Raw genomic sequence first — 16,344 nt, 5'->3', positions numbered from 1 at the left:
AGTAATATTATACTTTATCTAATATTATGCAATACCGCTATGATGCCGTGAGATTAGACTACTAACAGTGGTGGCAGGTTAAAGGAAAAAAAAATATTTTTAAGAAACGGTTATTGCATTATATATATACATTCAGAATCACATTTACTTATACCATTAATATAATGTTAATTCTAATTACCTCAATATTTTGTCTTTTTAACGTATATTTTTTTATGTGTATTTTTAAATTATATTTGCCTAAATGTACATATTAAGTAGTGTTGTATTATTTTAATTCTAACCACTGTATTAGTAAAGTAATTTAAATGTATTATGTGTTGTGTGCTGCTCCCGTGGGCACAATCATGTGTTTGAAAATGTACCCCGTAGAGTCAATTTAACTCGATACTTGGAATGTTTAACATATTGATGTAAAGTACTTACTAGATAAAGTATTTCAGTTTGTAAAGATAACTATGCCTCCGTTTGATATTTAGAAGGTGCTGAATTGTTTTTGAGTAGAAACAATTTTTATTTATTTTTGTGAAGTGATTTTTTTTTTTTATTATTACTTACCTATTTTATCTGATGAGAATGTTCAATTATTGTAAGTTCCTTTTTATGGATTGTTTATTTTTTATGATAATAGTCCGGAAATATTTATCTTTATTGCCTATTAATAAAAATAATATTAAATGTTACTATGAAATTTGAAAATAATATAATATACTGAAATATGCATATTAATTATATTTATACTTTATTTTGTTGTTTATTTGATGGTAAAAAAAAATATATATCTAAAACAAATAAATTATTTATTTTTGTCTTACAAGCTACGATAAAAAATGATTGAATAATGACACTTAAAAATTGTAAATAATAAAAATCGTCTAAACTGTACAAATTTGGTTTATGAGCCAATAGTCTCTTATTCCTATACGCTAATGTTTGGATGCATTAGGATTTGTTAAAAATAATAACAATTATATTTATATCTATTTACACAATACATACAAAATCATTGCGTACATAATTATATGACACTAAATTTCTATATTAAGTTATAAATAATTAGGTTCGTATTGTCTTGAGGAAAAGTCGGGTGTAGACCAATAGTCATTCCTGGAGTTTGAACGTTTCGAATAGACAACGCACTCCGTTTGGTTTTGATTTCTCGACCGCGGACCACGCTCGCCCGACTAGTACGAATTATTGTAGTATAATATTATATATATATATATTTTTTTTTTCTTTTGAGCAACTAATTATTATTCGTAGTCTATTCACTGGCATTCGCTTTCGGTATCGCTTTTATCTGTAAACACGAAAAATAAAAGACACGGGTCAAACGAAATTCACAATTATTGTTATTGAATCCTAACTCCATAACACCGCCTAACTCAAATTGAGTGTACTCTGGAGTGGCTCCTGCGACTTGATTGGAGGTGAAGTCATAATTTTTAAAAAATGTCTGTAGCTTAATATTTTTAACAATATAAATTTTTTTTAGAAATACCGTCTTAGGTGGTAGCACTGGGGAATATACCCACCCCCCTTCTCCGAGGTGGCAGGGTATACTGTAAATTGTTTCTTCTCTTTAGGTACAACAACGTGTGCACCTCAAGTCCTCAACAGCTCAAAAACTGTGTAAGGTACAACAGTAACGAAAGAAACCGAGGCAAAATAAATTTTAAGTTTGTAATAACTATTATATAAATTGTATAAACACATCAAGGATTCTATAGAATGTCATAACTTGAGAAAACAAATATTTTATAACGAATTTCAATAATAAACTTAGGGTGGCATTGATAAAGATAGGCTTTTAAATATCGTATGAGATGCATATAACATAAACGGTAATACATCACACTATTCACCTTTCTTGCCATTGTAAGCGTGCCTCTTGAGTCTGTCGTATAAGTCTTCTTTGTTACCGTAAATGCTGGCATTCGACCTGGCCAAGCTGTTCATCTTACCGTTGTGCAGACCCTCTGTGAACACACAAACCATTAATCTAACCGTTGAAATTTCGTATAACATGCCGGTGAGGCTGGTGAGAGGGCTTCTAGTTATTCGCGCATCCAAATGATCAGTGGCGTATTTGGAGGGCATTAGGGGAATTCCACCCCCCCTCCTCCCGAGGCTTTTATTTTTTTTTACTGTTTTGCGGAAACTGTGATTATAAGATAAATTTCATTATAAATTCTAATTTCAACTTAGGTTAAAAATTTGGTGCCCAGAAGCGCTCTCTCACCGGCACAAGTATACGTTCCTATACCGTAGTTTAAGATCGTAATACAAACAAAACCATAGATAATTTAGAAATTTTTTTTCGCCGTAAATCCTTACCTTTCATGTACGTCTCGTTGTAGAAGTTGGGCATCTCCCAGCCATCCTCCTCGTCGTCGTAGTAGTGCGCGTACGTGGAGTGGTGAGACGGCGCTATGGACTCGGCGTACGGTGCGGCGCCATAGTAGAAGTTGACCTGGGACCCGGTCTGGTCGTTGGTCTGGGCCATCAGCTTCTTGGGCTCTTTGACGCGCTCCGACCGAGCGCAGATCATCCACACGAACAGCGCGATGACGATGAGGAACACGACGGTGGCCGCAATGCCACCGGCGATGTAAGCAAAGTCGGACTTGTCCTCGCAATGTGGTCCGATGAACGACCCGACGCAACGGCACGACGGTTGACCGCGCAGGTCTTTGACGCACGTGCCCTTATTCTCTCAGTAACCGTCGCATACGTCTTTGCACACCTTTCCGGTTCCGTTGAACCCTGGACGGCATTCGCACTTGAAGTCGGACGTTTCCGGTATCAGTAGACAGTCAGCGTTGGCGTCGCAGTGCTTGCCCGCTACGTTCGCCTCGCACGGGTTCCAGCACTCGGACTTGCTCGTCTGCGACAAACATCGTAGGGATTATTATTTACCCTAACAGAGCCTGACAGAAACAACACTTGCGGCGATGGCCGTTTTCGTTTTGAATTCAGTATAATATACTTACGGCAGCCACGGTCTTGGTGCTCATGTTCGGTGGACACGGCAAACAGTTGGTCTGCTGCGTGGCCGGTTGATAAGTGCCCTTCTTGCACGAGATGCAATTGTTCTGAGTCGCGTTCAAGTATGTGCCTGAAAAAATGTTATAACTCGCGGTCAGATGGTGTTCATATATCATGCTGATGTAATATGAATATTCAGTAGGTGACATTTTATTACCTGGAACGCAGACTGGCAACGAGCATTCCTCAATGCTGGAAGCACCCGATTGCTTGGTGGTCCTACCAGCGGGACATTGTTGACATGCCGGTTCGACGCCTTGAGTTCGATAAGTTCCCCTAGGACACGGTTCGCATTCCCCTTCGATGCCCAAATGCATGCCATCGGCACATTCGTCTCGGCATTCCTGCAACAAAACGGCAATCAGACAACGTGACAAAACGTGTGTGTTATATAGGTATCATAATATTGTGGTCGTGTGACTAACCTCTCGGGACACTGCCTCTGTGGTGCGCGTAGTCTTGCCCAGGCCGCACAGAAGGCATTTGAAACTGCCTTCCGACGGCTGGTAAAAACCGTAACCTCAACTCCTGCACAGACCAGCCTCGTCGTCATAGTACTTGCCTGCCGGACACCTTTCTTTACAATGAGATGCCGACCTAGCACCCGTCGACACGGTCACACCTTGCCTTCCTGCGATCGCTGGGCACACTGAACACTGTAACTGACCGGATTCGCTTTGGTACGAACCCACGGCACACGGTACGCATTTTTTCGTGTCCTTTTCGAAGTAACTTCCAACGGAACACGGAACTATAAAACGAAACACACACGAAAAGGTTGTAATACATAATTTAATCAATAACAACAACAGTATATAATGTGAGTGGCGGTGTCTTACCGCAGTCTGGAGCCATGACCACTTCACCAGTGGGACAAGCATAATCGGATTCCAAGTTCAGAGAAGCTGGATCCGGGACAGTGTTCGGTAGTATGTCGTGAACGTCAAATTGATCTTCTTCTAATATGAGCTTCTCCAATAACCTCTGAATGTTTGCTCTTTGGTTCGAGTTACTGTTGACCACGGGATCACTGCAAATAACAAAGTGTTAGTCCTCAAACTTAAGATATTCATCATATACACCACCGGACCACCGGTTAGACCAATGAATACTACTAACTTGATAGCTGGGAAAGAAATTTGTACTGAGTATGTGTCACTGGCTTGCCTCTTCTCTCTAAATGTTTAACACAATCCTCTTTTAGTTTACAAGTAATTGATTTGAACAAATTTTACTAACAATTATATGTATATTGAAACTTTTAATATAAACAGCATTAAAATTTACCTTATTGCGACAGCAGAATCATTTTCATCGCTTTCTACATCTCGAGTTGGCCTAGAAGACCGATGATCACATTTGACGTCAATATTCAAATCTTTGCACTCGCGTGTTCCTTTAATAGAATATGAACAGAGATTCCATTCTCTATTCAACGTATTTATTGCATTTCGGACTTTTTGTCTCAGCACTCCTTGTCCCGCTTCGTTACATAGCACTGACGTAGGGAATTTCATGTCGACCTTGAACACTCGTTGAGCTGGTTTAGATGCTGAGCATGCAGGATAGATTGTCGGGTAAGCCGGATCTATGGTGGGTCTCCAGAAACCTTCAGCACCACACGTGTAGAATTTCGGAACTTCTTGTGAGAACCTTAATCCCGGATTACAACTGATTTCACACACTTTGAACTGTCCACCGGAACCCCAGTCTTTGCATTGTTGCTTTCCGCCAATCGGATCTGCCAAGGTTGGACAAAATTCAGCTGAAACCAAACAAAATACATACAACGTTATTTGTGTGTCAAAGCTTTTTAGAAAACGCTAATTAAAACTTACACAGGACGTACACTCTGAAAGAGCACACTGCAGCGTTACCGACTTCATCAAATGCCACATATGCTATACGGTAAGTTCCCCATAGAAGTGTTTGGCCGGGTTTATGACCGTTCTTTTCCTCAACTCTTACAACTCCAACGTTATCAGTAAATCTCGGTTCATCCCAATTGACAACCGCCGATCCATTTTTGGCAATTACCCAGAGATCACCTGGACAATATTCAACTTGAGGTGGTTTTTTATCGACTTGAAGCTGTTCGCAGTTTGGTCCAGTGTATCCAGCTGGGCAAGAATGTTGACTGCATTTCGAAGGAACGATTCTTTCAACGCCTCCTTGGATATCGTCAAAACCTGCCCACGTGAGAACTAATCCTTGGTAGAGTACTGGCTCGGTTCTACAATCACGTACTTGTTTCTGCACTTCATTAGTGACATCAAGAGCCCGTCCCCAAATTTGTACTTTGTTCAGTTGACCCTTAAAACCAGCCTCTGTAAATGTCTTTCTGTCCATCCTTGGTTTTCCTAACACAGCCCAACCACTGTAACGGAAAAAAGATTTATAAAATATGTTTATCAAAAATTAATATACAATTTAACTCACAATTCTGGTAACTTCCTTCCCGTTCCGTAACCTTCCATTTTACTTGCGATTAATCCTTCGGTGATCAAAGTTAGCGTACCTTGATTCCACACAATAGCAATGTGATGCCACTGTCCATCGTTAATAGTAGTGTATTCGTGGAAAGCCAAAAATACATCTTGAAGTTCTGGGAAAATTGATACCTCAACACCACTAGAGTGAGCTTGTATAAGTACTCGTTGACCCTGTACTACATGAGGAGACCTAAAAACAATTTCAAATTAATTATATTAATCATAAATATATATTATTAATTATTTTTAATTAAACTAACGTGACACTGTAGAGCGTGAAGAATATTCCTGGTTCGTCTTTTTGTGCATATTGAACCCACATTGCAATAGTGAAACTATCTCTAGCTCCCGTGAATTGGAATGGAACTGTTAAAGCTGCACTACTTAATGTCTCTTCCGGGAAACTAAAATCGTAATCAACTTGGATAGCTAAAATACAAATTTAACAATTAAAATCGGTTTTGAACATTTCTAAGCTCTATTGTAATTTACTTTTTCTACAATCATCTCCCGTCAAATTAAATGGACACTGGCAATAGAACTTATTGGTAAGGTCGATACAAGTAGCTGTTGGTGGACATGAGTTTTCTTTGCAGTCAACTATATCTTCATCACAATTTTTGCCCATAAATCCAGGTGGACAGATGCACTTGTACCCTGGCCCGTTATCAATACATGTCGCTCCATTTTTACATGTGTTAGCTTGACAAGCATCAAACTCATATTGGCAACCGATTCCATCGTAATCACTTGGACACGTGCAATTCAATCCAGATCCAAAATCTTGACATCTACCACCGTGCATACAAGGATTGCCAATACAACGTTCTGGTGCTGTCTCACATTGCTTTCCGTCAGTTCCCGATGGACATCTAAAAAACACGGTAAGATATGAAACAACCCAGTCGTATAATTTTTATTTATTTATCATTTTTACACTGAAATACGTATACTTACACGCAGAAATAGTCTTGGAACAAGTTAATACACGTCGCGTCGTTGTAACATGGTTTACTCTGGCACGAGCTTATATCGATTTCGCATCGTTTTCCGGTCCAGCCAGGTGGACATTGGCAAGAGAACGTGTTGACACCATCGTAACATTTACCGTTGTTCATGCACGGTGAAGAAGCGCAATCATCAATATTCTTTTCACACATATTCCCAGCGTATCCAGGGTGGCATACACACTTGTAATTATTGTCCAAATCTAAACATTGTTCAGTACCTTCGGGACTGCAGGGATCACTTAGACATTCGTCAATTCCAGCTTCACACTGAAGACCTAAGTAACCAGGTCTACAGCGACACATAAATCCGTCTAACATGTCAACACACGATCCTCCATTTTGGCATGGCCCCGAAGCACAATCATCAATCAAATGTTGACACCTTTTACCGGTATAACCAACATCACAAGTACAAGAATAACCATTCACCATATCGGTACATTCTCCATCGTTTCCACACGGGTTACTTGCACAATCATCAATGTTGATTTCACAAGCAGCACCAGTCCATCCCGGATGACACACACATTGGTGACTGAACAATCTATCAACGCACACACCATTCTGACATGGGTTAGCCGCGCATATTTCAATTTTTGTTTCACAACGTTTTCCAGTAAATCCTGGTGGACACGCGCACTTGAAATCATTAATGAGATCTGTACAAGCAGCTCCTAAAAGGCATGGTCGTTCAGCGCAGTCATCGATGTTTACATCACAATGTTCACCTTCCCAACCGGGCTTACATTCACATTTGTATCTTCCTTGTTTCAATGCTGTGCAAGTAGCCGAGTTCTTACATGGGTTTATTGTTTCCATGCATGGGTCAATCTATAAATAATTAACAATATAGTATTATTAAGTTTTATTAAGTGATACCATTTTTTTTTATAACTAACCGTCATGTCACAATTTTGTCCTGTGTAACCACTGCGACAAAGACAAGTGAAGTTGCTTAATCCTGGTTCGTCTTTGCACATTGCTCTCTCGGGACATGTATCGTTCCTACAGTCGGATTTCTCTTCTTGACAGTTTATTCCACTAAATCCATTTTTGCATTGGCAACGGTAACCTTGAGGAAGGTCTATACATGAACCCCCGTTGAAACATGGCTGAGAAGCACATTCATCTATGTCGATTTCACAACGTTTTCCTGAGAATCCAGCTGGACAGAAACATTGTATTCCATGACCAAGAGGTACACAAAGTCCACCGTGTAAACATGAGCTCTCAGTGCATACGATAGATTGGCATTCATCTCGTCCTGCAGCTCCAGGGCCTTTGGTTTTGGTATTCGTAGGACATCCCAAACACACAGTCTGTCCACTTCCCGCTTGATAGTGGTTTGGAGGACATGGCGAGCAGGGCGCTAAACCAGTTTCTGAATACTGGCCGGGAGGACATTTAGCTGCAACGTTAAATGTATATTATCATGTGTACATGAATTATGACAAAAAATTAATACCTCTGCAAAAATCTTTGTTTGGAGCAGAAGGTTGATATGTAAACATGTTAGCTGGACATGATACACATTCTTTGAAACCAGATGTTGGTGGTTCTGATGTATAACTATTTCTAGAGCATTCGAGACAAGGAACGAGACCTGTCGGTGAATAAGTTCCATATCCACATACCGGAATACAGTCTTTCAAACTTTTTGATCCCAATTCCCTAGTGTATGTTCCATTAGGACATTTCATACAAGCACCTTGTCTAGCTGTATCTTGGTAATAGCCACGAGCGCATGGCATACACGATGATTGTTTAATTCCAGCGTAAGTTCCAGCCGGGCAATGCACTAAAATCACATAAGTGGGATTAGCTCGATACACATCTTAATATAATAAATAATTATTTCTCACAGCATCGAGGCACTTGATTAGTGTCCATGTTAAGTACTTCGCCAATATTACAAGTGAAGCCTTTAGATACAGATGATCTGAGAGCCTTCAAAGGAGGACATTGATTAGCTACTGCTGATATATTCAACAGTGGTTCTATAGCAGCACTAGCATATGAAACACTAAGATCGAAAACTAAATTCAAAGTTGACCCACAGAAATCGTATAATTGAGGCTGTCTAACTTCTGGCAAAACTCCTAATACAAAATCAATCTAAAAACAAAACAAATATATTATACATTTATTATTTTTATTTGTACACAAACAATTTACTTATTTTATACCAATTAATACATTGATTAGATTAACTAATATACCTGTACTAAGTTTTCATCTAATAGTTGTGGTTTAGTATCAATGAATGATACATTCATGTTGACTTTAACAGCTGAACATCTTTCTGTCAAAATATCATTGAGAGGTCCATAATGTTGGCTTAAAATATCAGCGTATTGTCTTAAACATAATGATGGGACTGCTCCATTAGCACGATAAGTTATAGATGGTACTACATGGTAATCAGCTTGATGTGTGTCTTCAGATACACAATCTGGTACAACTGAAGATGGTGACCATAGACTTCTTTGTTCACAAGTAAATGATTTTGTTGGTTGGCCGTCGGTAAATCTAAATCCAGCTTTACAAGTAGCTATACACTCCAAACCACTGTCATCAGATGGAAGACAATTCAATGCTCCATTTGATGGTGGTTTAAGATCCCAATCGACACAAGGAGTTGCTTGCACAGAAACCTACAATACATATATTATAATGGTAAATAAGAGGTTTTTTTATAAGATAGAAAGAAAAAATTGTATAAATTTGTTTTTTTTTTTAAATTTATTTTTATTGGAAATATTACCTGGAAATAACAAGTAGCCTTGTTTCCAAATTTATCAGCCGCTGTAACTGTTACATTTTCAAAGTCTCCAATAGCAATCGAAGCTCGGTCTGGATTAAATGTAAGCGTGACTTCACCAGAAGCATCTGATACATTAATTCGTCTACGAGTCTCATTAAAGTTAACTACATAATTGTCTTGTTTGTTCACTAATTCAATGACATAACTCTGTGGACAGCTCAATTGTGGTGGTGTTTCATCTAAGAATAAGTATAAGATGTTAAAAATATATTAATTGTATATTGGTAATATTTATTTTGTTGTACCTGTAACTGTGATGTTTATTTCACAGATGGCTACATTTCCATCAAAATCAAATGCAACATATTTTACTGCTGTATCTTGGAATGTATAGAATGGTAATTTAAAACTTTGCGGTTTTACTTCGAGTCTTGCAATGCTACCACTGTTGTCAACAGGCACTGGTTCTGTCATATTGACTGGTTCTATTCCATTAGGTCCCCGACGTACTATGATCGGTTGTGTTGGACAATTTTGGAATACTGGAGGTTCGTTATCTAAAATATATTTCATTTTATTATTTTTTCTTTTAATTTAAATAATATGTGTTGTATATAAAATGTTTATACAACTTACCAACACATGGTGAATGACCATAATCAAAACCTAATAAAGGTTCAACTTTTGGTTCTTCACAACCCATCAATTCAAATTTCAAACAAGCATTATCCATATAGCTAACAATTCCTGAAATTTTAGATAGAATTCATATTTTTAATGTATTTACATTTGATACCGATTCAATTATTAATTTGTAATAATATACATATTATTAAACGTACCTAAAATTACAAATCGTGCTTGCACATATTTTGGTAAAGTAATCATAGCCAGTTCACCAAAGTTTCCAGGATCTCTCATTGTTAAATTGAAATTTGGGAAGTATACAACGAAATTTTCTTTTTCTTCTTGTTTGTAAAAGAAGCGAATTTCGGTTGGACGTCCTACGATATCATTAGTAACTACTCCTTTCACAAGGATGGCCTAAAATAACGTTTTTTATATTAATGTCTATAATTATTTATTGATGAACTTAATATATATATACCTTGACTCTGTATACTTGTCCCAAGTCTACGCTAACATATGTAAATGCTTCTTGCTTACCGCACCAACCAGTAACTGAATTCAAACGAATGTTACGAGCTTCATAATTTGGCCTAAAAACACATTTTTATTAGCTTTTACTAAAAAAAAAATTAAAAGATATTTTTACCTTTCTGATGTTGCATTAATAGCTGAATCTGGAATTCTACCAGAAGTCAAACCTAATGGTTTGATAACCTTACATTCGGGCTCACGAATACATGTAATAGGCCTTGGATTAATCAATATGTAACCTGGTTTATTACAACCAAATTGTACTTCAGAGCCTTGTTCATAGCTTGTGGCTACTTGATAGCCATCTGTAGGTCTTCCAGGGTCTTGACACACGGGCCCTTCACATCTTAAATCTCCGAAATCCCAAACACCATTTGCTTGACAACGCACTACATTATCGTTCTTATCGGTCTGCCCAGCAAGTTTAAATGTATCTTGACAACCAAAGAAGAAAGATGATTGATATCTCGTGTCTTTGAAATTTCCATACTCAGCCCCAGCTGTCGGCATTGGAACACCACAATCTACTCTTGGACATGACGGAGTTGCTCCAGATAGCCAGTACTCAGGGAAACCCTTTAAACATTTTAAAATAAAATAAAACTGAGTTATAATAAAATAACAAATTTAGACTCACTGGTTTTGGATCATAAACACATTGCCTAAAGCCAGATGTTGCAGTTCCTCGAAGGGTTCGTCCTGGGTTTTCACATTTTAATGTAACATTTTCTTTGAATGGCACGAGTACTGCATCTTTTTCAAAACGACTTACTTTAAGACCTTCAACCTTATCGTCGGGAAGGGATACACATTTTGCAACTGTAAAAATTGATATGCATTTTATACACAGTTATATTTTGTAGATAAAATATAAATTTTAATTTTAAATTACATTGACATTGAGGTACTGTTCCGTTCCATGATCCAGTGGATGTACATAAAAGAGATGCTGATCCAGCCATCACGTATCCAAATTTACACTGGAAATTCACTAAATCTCCAAAATGATAGGATTCTTTTGTGGAAAGAACCACACCATTTTCGGGTGCTTGTAAATTGGGACACATAACTGGAACACAAGTCTTATTTCTTTGGTATACGTCTCCATCTCTTTCTCCAGATTCAAATTCATTTATTACAAATCCGGCAGTTCCATTCTTTACGTACAATTCGTATCCAATATTACAGGAACATGCATAGCTTCCAGGACTGTTAATGCATTTTTGCTGGCATCCGCCATTGTTAACTGAACATTCGTTTATGTCAACACAATCTAATCTAGTACAACCAACTAACTCAAGTTTCAAACAAGGGGCAACGACGTAGTCTTGTATTTTCAGTTTAATATATTGAGCCTCAATGGGCATCGGGAAATTGAGCACGGACAGACTAGGTTCTAAAATTCTGAATTCCACTGGTGTGCCATCGGGATTAGTGTAATCCTTGTACACATCCGTCAAATTATTTGAATATTGAATTCTTATAGCAGAGGAAAATGCAACTTTGTTAGATCCTCTCATTACACCTTGTGATCTAAAACCCCTTATTACTGTTGGTGCTTTTAAATCAATCATAACCCAGTTATCACCAGGTTCAACATTCGTGCCGCACCATCCACGCATCGTATTTAATCTCATCATCTAGACACATATGAAGAATTTTTTTATAAATGTACACATATTTTAACGAAAAAAATATAAGATCTACCTCTTTGGTAAATGAAGGTTCAGATCCAGATACAGTGATAGAATCGTCTGAAATTCCTCCACTAATCAAGCCAAGATCTCCAACGGGTCTGCATTCCATAGTGGGTGCGAAACCAGTCTTGCAACGACAGTGAAAACCACCTAAGTTATTGACGCATTCTGTCGATGACAAATCACATTGACTAGCGGCACACTCATTTACATCTAATTAACAAAATGTAATGTATAGAATTAATACAATAATAATAATGCATGACTCGTTTGAAAATGAAAAAAAAATGAAAAATTTACCTTCACATTTTGGTACATTAGAAAAGGTTTGGTTAGCTCCACATTTTATTATCGATGATCCTCCAGTAAGTTTGAATCCCCGATGACATTGTACACGAGCTTCATCTCCATACAAGTATTTACGAGTTTGATCAATAACGAATCCATTATGGATTTCAGGCAGTACAAGACACTCGGCACCTACAACGTTATACAATCAAACTTTAAAATCTCTGTCATTGTTGCAAGTATATTAAAGCTTACGAGAACAGACTGGAACTCCACTAGACCACGTTCCATTACTCATACAAAGTACTACAGGGTGTCCTGACCGAACATATCCTGACTCACACTGGAAGCGCACTATGGTTCCATAACTTCGTCCGCCACCATTTAAAACCGTAAAATTGGCATGTGGTGTTTCCGGAAGTGGTGGACATTGAGAAGCTTAACATTTTTTAAAACAACCGATTAAAAAATAATTCACATGTACAAAATTAATATTTGTGCACTTACCTAGACATGTTGGTAATCTTTCCCATCGACCATCTGCAAGACACGATACTTTTTCGATTGGCTCGTTGGTTGGGAAGGCAAATCCTGCATAACACTGATACATTGCTTGACCTCGGTAAGTAACATTAGTTGAACCAGTTGAAAATCCATTATCGATTTGTGGAACGGGACCGCAATACACCTCTATATTATAAAAAAAATAATTTAGTAAGTATAAACCTTTTATTTGATAATATTTAACTTACCTTGGCATTTTGGGATGTAGGAAACTGACCAGTTACCACTAATTAAACATTCAGTCGTAATTTTTGATTTTCCTGTTGCAAACTCTTGTCCTACCGGACACGAGAATGTAACAGTTGTTCCAAAAGCAGTATCTCTGTTTGATTCTAATGCTCCTTCGCCAGGTTTCAATGTAGGGCAATCTAAAAATATAAGTTAAATAAAAAATGTTGTACTTAAAAAATTTAAAATTAAATCTTACCAGCTGAGAAAGTTGCATGCCATCCTTTTTGATTGTGTAATGCGTCTGTTACAAATCGTACTAGCATCTCTCCGCTGGCCGCTGTAAGTGTAATCTTAGGAGGAGTACTTCCAGTAAACCCATTATTTGGATGAAGTCTTAGTCCACTAGTACTTGCTCCATCATACACTTGTACGTAATCAGATTGATGTAAGACAAAAGAATCGAATTTCAGTGATAATGGACTCATAGTTGGATTCTTGATTTTAATGAGACATTCTAAATTGCTTGGGTAATTGGATAAACCAAAAGTAGGTGAAGCAATTGTTCCATTAGCAGCGGTTATAGTGGCTTTACAACCTTGCGAGTACTTAATTTTGAACCCTTTTTTGCTGTCGCCTAAACTTGTTTTGAAATATAAATACATTTGGTTTCCGGTAGACATTAATAACCTAGGATTGTTTTCCAACGTTCCTGTTAAACGTCCAATTGGTTGACTCTTTGGCGAATCTCCATCTCGAATCAATACAAAGTCTCTGTTTTGTTGTAATTCTAAATCTTCAATCTAAAATTTGATATTATTTATAAATTAAAATTCAAAACTATCTTAGTAAAATATAAAATAATACCTCGAGAGTAATGATTCTCCCAGCTTGAGCGGTAATTGTGTACAAACATTCCAAACCACCAGGATAATTATTAGGAAATCCGGGTGAAGTCAAAGGTTGTGGTTGTGTTGTTGCTCTTAAATTACCACCACATACTTGAGGTTCTGTTTTCCACGAAGCCCTTTAAAATAAAATTTGATACATTATATTTTTGTATACATTTAATTTTATAAAATTGCTATGTTTACCTGAAGCCTTTACGTTCTACTGAAGCATCTGAGCTAAATTTGACAATCATGAAATTAGAAGCCGACACAAACATTTTGTTACTCAAGTCCATTTTTCCAGAAAGGGTAGCTAAATTAACCGCCTTGTCTTCGGTACGGCCACCAACGAGAATTTGTACAGTATCAAATGACTTCTCTGTTTCAAATTCTTGGAACTAATAGTAAAAATATATTAGAAAATATGTATATAAATTTATAGTTCTTATACAATTTTTTTCAAACCTGTAATAATATATTGTGTCCTTGTGGGCCTTCCAATGTCCATTTACAATTAGACAGAGCTTCATATTTGTGTGGATAATTGGGAGATTCAACTACGTCACCGCTGTTGGCCATATAATAGTGGCAGTTTGAAGAGCAATCCAGTTCATCTGACCAGTCACCACAATCATTCTGCTTGTCACATTTGAATGCTGAATTGATGCAACGCCCATTTGAGCAGTGAAACGAGCCTAAAAACAAATTGCAGTTGCGTGAAATTAAAACTACGTTAAAATTAAAGTGTCCAGAAATCTAACCTGTTGGACAAGCATTAGCTCTGCACAAAAATGGCAATAGAGATTCGCACGTTTGCAACTCCCACGACTGTTGTTCATCAGTCACAGTCACGTCAACGCATTCTCCAGCTGATGGATCGGGTTGAGACAATGACCAAAATCCTAAAACGGTATTAAAAATTTAAAAAAATCATTAATGTAATTCAACTAGTATTGTTTGATTTCTGAAATTTACCGGAATATTGTGACACTAAAACTCCACCAGCGTATTCTAAAGTATTCGTTCGAAGATCGTCTAACGAAGCCAATCCCAACCAATATTTCTGGTTGTTTCTATCTACTGGCCCCAGACTTCTCCTCGCCAATGACGCAGTGTAGTTATTTTCCGTGTATGACTCAATTAATACCAAGTCACTGCCATACCTATACAACATGATACACATTTGTATGGCATTAATGAATTATCCAAACGTAACATTATAGTTTAATCAAAATTACCTGTTGCACAGTTGGGCTGCGTTTTCCCATGAATGCTTTATGCTGAAAAACTTGTAACAATGTAGTCCTTTGAGCTCCCATCCTATAACAAATCAATATAAATTGTTAGTAATATGTGGATTGAAATTTTAGTAAATATAGGTAATGATTGCACGAATAAACTTCTATAGACGAATAACGTAACATTTCATCAGATACATTTTAAAAACAGCCGAGCAACTATATCGTGGTAAATATAATGAATATATTGTAATTCTATTCACTGCTATGTAAAATATACGAATGCCATAGACCGCCGTGTATTGCGATATTAACCTCTTTAATAAAATTCTATCTGCAGCACCTATATTATATCGGTTCCAAAACCATTGAGACGTGAGATAGACAGGTTTGAACGTAAAACTAATAGGTATAGGTATCATAGGCAATGATACCTGCGGTTTTCGATGTATCTGTGCCGGTCTATTGAAACCGAAACCCCGCGGCTCTAAATAGAGTCGAAAAACGATACAGTTTCCATCATCATGACAGAACGCGATTGATATTCAATGTGACATACATTCGTCGTGAAAGAGTTGCAGAAGCGTGGCACGTATGTAGGACTAGCGTCTAGCGAGTACTATAATACCTGTATATAATATATATAAAAGCGCACTTCCACAAAACAGGAATAGCCGAGTATTCCTTTCCATTTATCATTTTTTTCATAGCAATTTTTTCATTTTTATTTTTTGTAATATATGTGCATTGTTCGTTTTCATTCGGTGAAACTTTATGAATCACGTGCGCGTTTGCAATAGAAATTGAAACTAGTCATCGGGTATACGCGGTACTGGATTTTAGGTCAGATCCTTGTTGACGTTTTTCAAAACGTACCTACCTATAGTCCATGTTCTGAATTTACGCCACTATTTTGTACTTGCAGCCAACGAACGGCGGAGAAATGTCAAAAACGATGACAATAGTCGCAGTAATAGTATACAGCGTACCCGCCCAAAACGGAAAACAATCGGAATAGTAATAA

General features: G+C 37.4%; 2 protein-coding genes across 2 annotated transcripts in view; both read right to left on the bottom strand.

The window, feature by feature from the left end:
- Nucleotides 1-783: 783 nt before the first annotated feature.
- On the bottom strand, nt 784-3,115 carry LOC111039791. Its single transcript, XM_022323423.1, has 4 exons — nt 2,994-3,115; nt 2,338-2,887; nt 1,866-1,979; nt 784-1,300 (listed from the first exon to the last, which is right to left on the bottom strand). The coding sequence occupies exons 2-4, from the start codon at nt 2,549-2,551 to the stop codon at nt 1,269-1,271; spliced, it is 360 nt and encodes a 119-aa protein (XP_022179115.1). The 5' UTR covers nt 2,552-2,887; nt 2,994-3,115; the 3' UTR covers nt 784-1,268.
- Nucleotides 3,116-3,275: 160 nt separating this feature from the next.
- The window catches only part of LOC111039790 (sushi, von Willebrand factor type A, EGF and pentraxin domain-containing protein 1), a 48,816-nt gene continuing 35,747 nt past the window's right edge, over nt 3,276-16,344 (bottom strand). Inside the window, exons 4-37 of the mRNA XM_022323422.1 lie at nt 15,321-15,402; nt 15,058-15,245; nt 14,844-14,984; nt 14,548-14,777; nt 14,287-14,480; nt 14,060-14,219; nt 13,452-13,995; nt 13,213-13,392; nt 12,968-13,150; nt 12,716-12,898; nt 12,473-12,652; nt 12,183-12,385; nt 11,368-12,115; nt 11,113-11,294; nt 10,591-11,051; nt 10,423-10,534; nt 10,157-10,358; nt 9,951-10,061; nt 9,620-9,871; nt 9,315-9,553; nt 8,770-9,204; nt 8,413-8,665; nt 8,016-8,348; nt 7,450-7,958; nt 6,498-7,381; nt 6,033-6,412; nt 5,801-5,969; nt 5,488-5,730; nt 4,887-5,425; nt 4,336-4,813; nt 4,168-4,224; nt 3,888-4,078; nt 3,474-3,799; nt 3,276-3,392 (exon numbers count right to left, since the gene is read on the bottom strand). Of these exons, the coding sequence (XP_022179114.1) occupies nt 3,570-3,799; nt 3,888-4,078; nt 4,168-4,224; nt 4,336-4,813; nt 4,887-5,425; nt 5,488-5,730; nt 5,801-5,969; nt 6,033-6,412; nt 6,498-7,381; nt 7,450-7,958; nt 8,016-8,348; nt 8,413-8,665; nt 8,770-9,204; nt 9,315-9,553; nt 9,620-9,871; nt 9,951-10,061; nt 10,157-10,358; nt 10,423-10,534; nt 10,591-11,051; nt 11,113-11,294; nt 11,368-12,115; nt 12,183-12,385; nt 12,473-12,652; nt 12,716-12,898; nt 12,968-13,150; nt 13,213-13,392; nt 13,452-13,995; nt 14,060-14,219; nt 14,287-14,480; nt 14,548-14,777; nt 14,844-14,984; nt 15,058-15,245; nt 15,321-15,402 (9,476 nt within the window). The 3' untranslated portion in view covers nt 3,276-3,392; nt 3,474-3,569. The remainder of the gene's footprint in view (nt 3,393-3,473; nt 3,800-3,887; nt 4,079-4,167; nt 4,225-4,335; nt 4,814-4,886; nt 5,426-5,487; nt 5,731-5,800; nt 5,970-6,032; nt 6,413-6,497; nt 7,382-7,449; nt 7,959-8,015; nt 8,349-8,412; nt 8,666-8,769; nt 9,205-9,314; nt 9,554-9,619; nt 9,872-9,950; nt 10,062-10,156; nt 10,359-10,422; nt 10,535-10,590; nt 11,052-11,112; nt 11,295-11,367; nt 12,116-12,182; nt 12,386-12,472; nt 12,653-12,715; nt 12,899-12,967; nt 13,151-13,212; nt 13,393-13,451; nt 13,996-14,059; nt 14,220-14,286; nt 14,481-14,547; nt 14,778-14,843; nt 14,985-15,057; nt 15,246-15,320; nt 15,403-16,344) is intronic.

Source organism: Myzus persicae, unplaced genomic scaffold (genome assembly GCF_001856785.1).
Source record: "Myzus persicae strain clone G006 unplaced genomic scaffold, MPER_G0061.0, whole genome shotgun sequence".
NCBI classification, from domain to species: domain Eukaryota; kingdom Metazoa; phylum Arthropoda; class Insecta; order Hemiptera; family Aphididae; genus Myzus; species Myzus persicae.
This window is presented reverse-complemented; position numbering and strand designations above follow the sequence as displayed.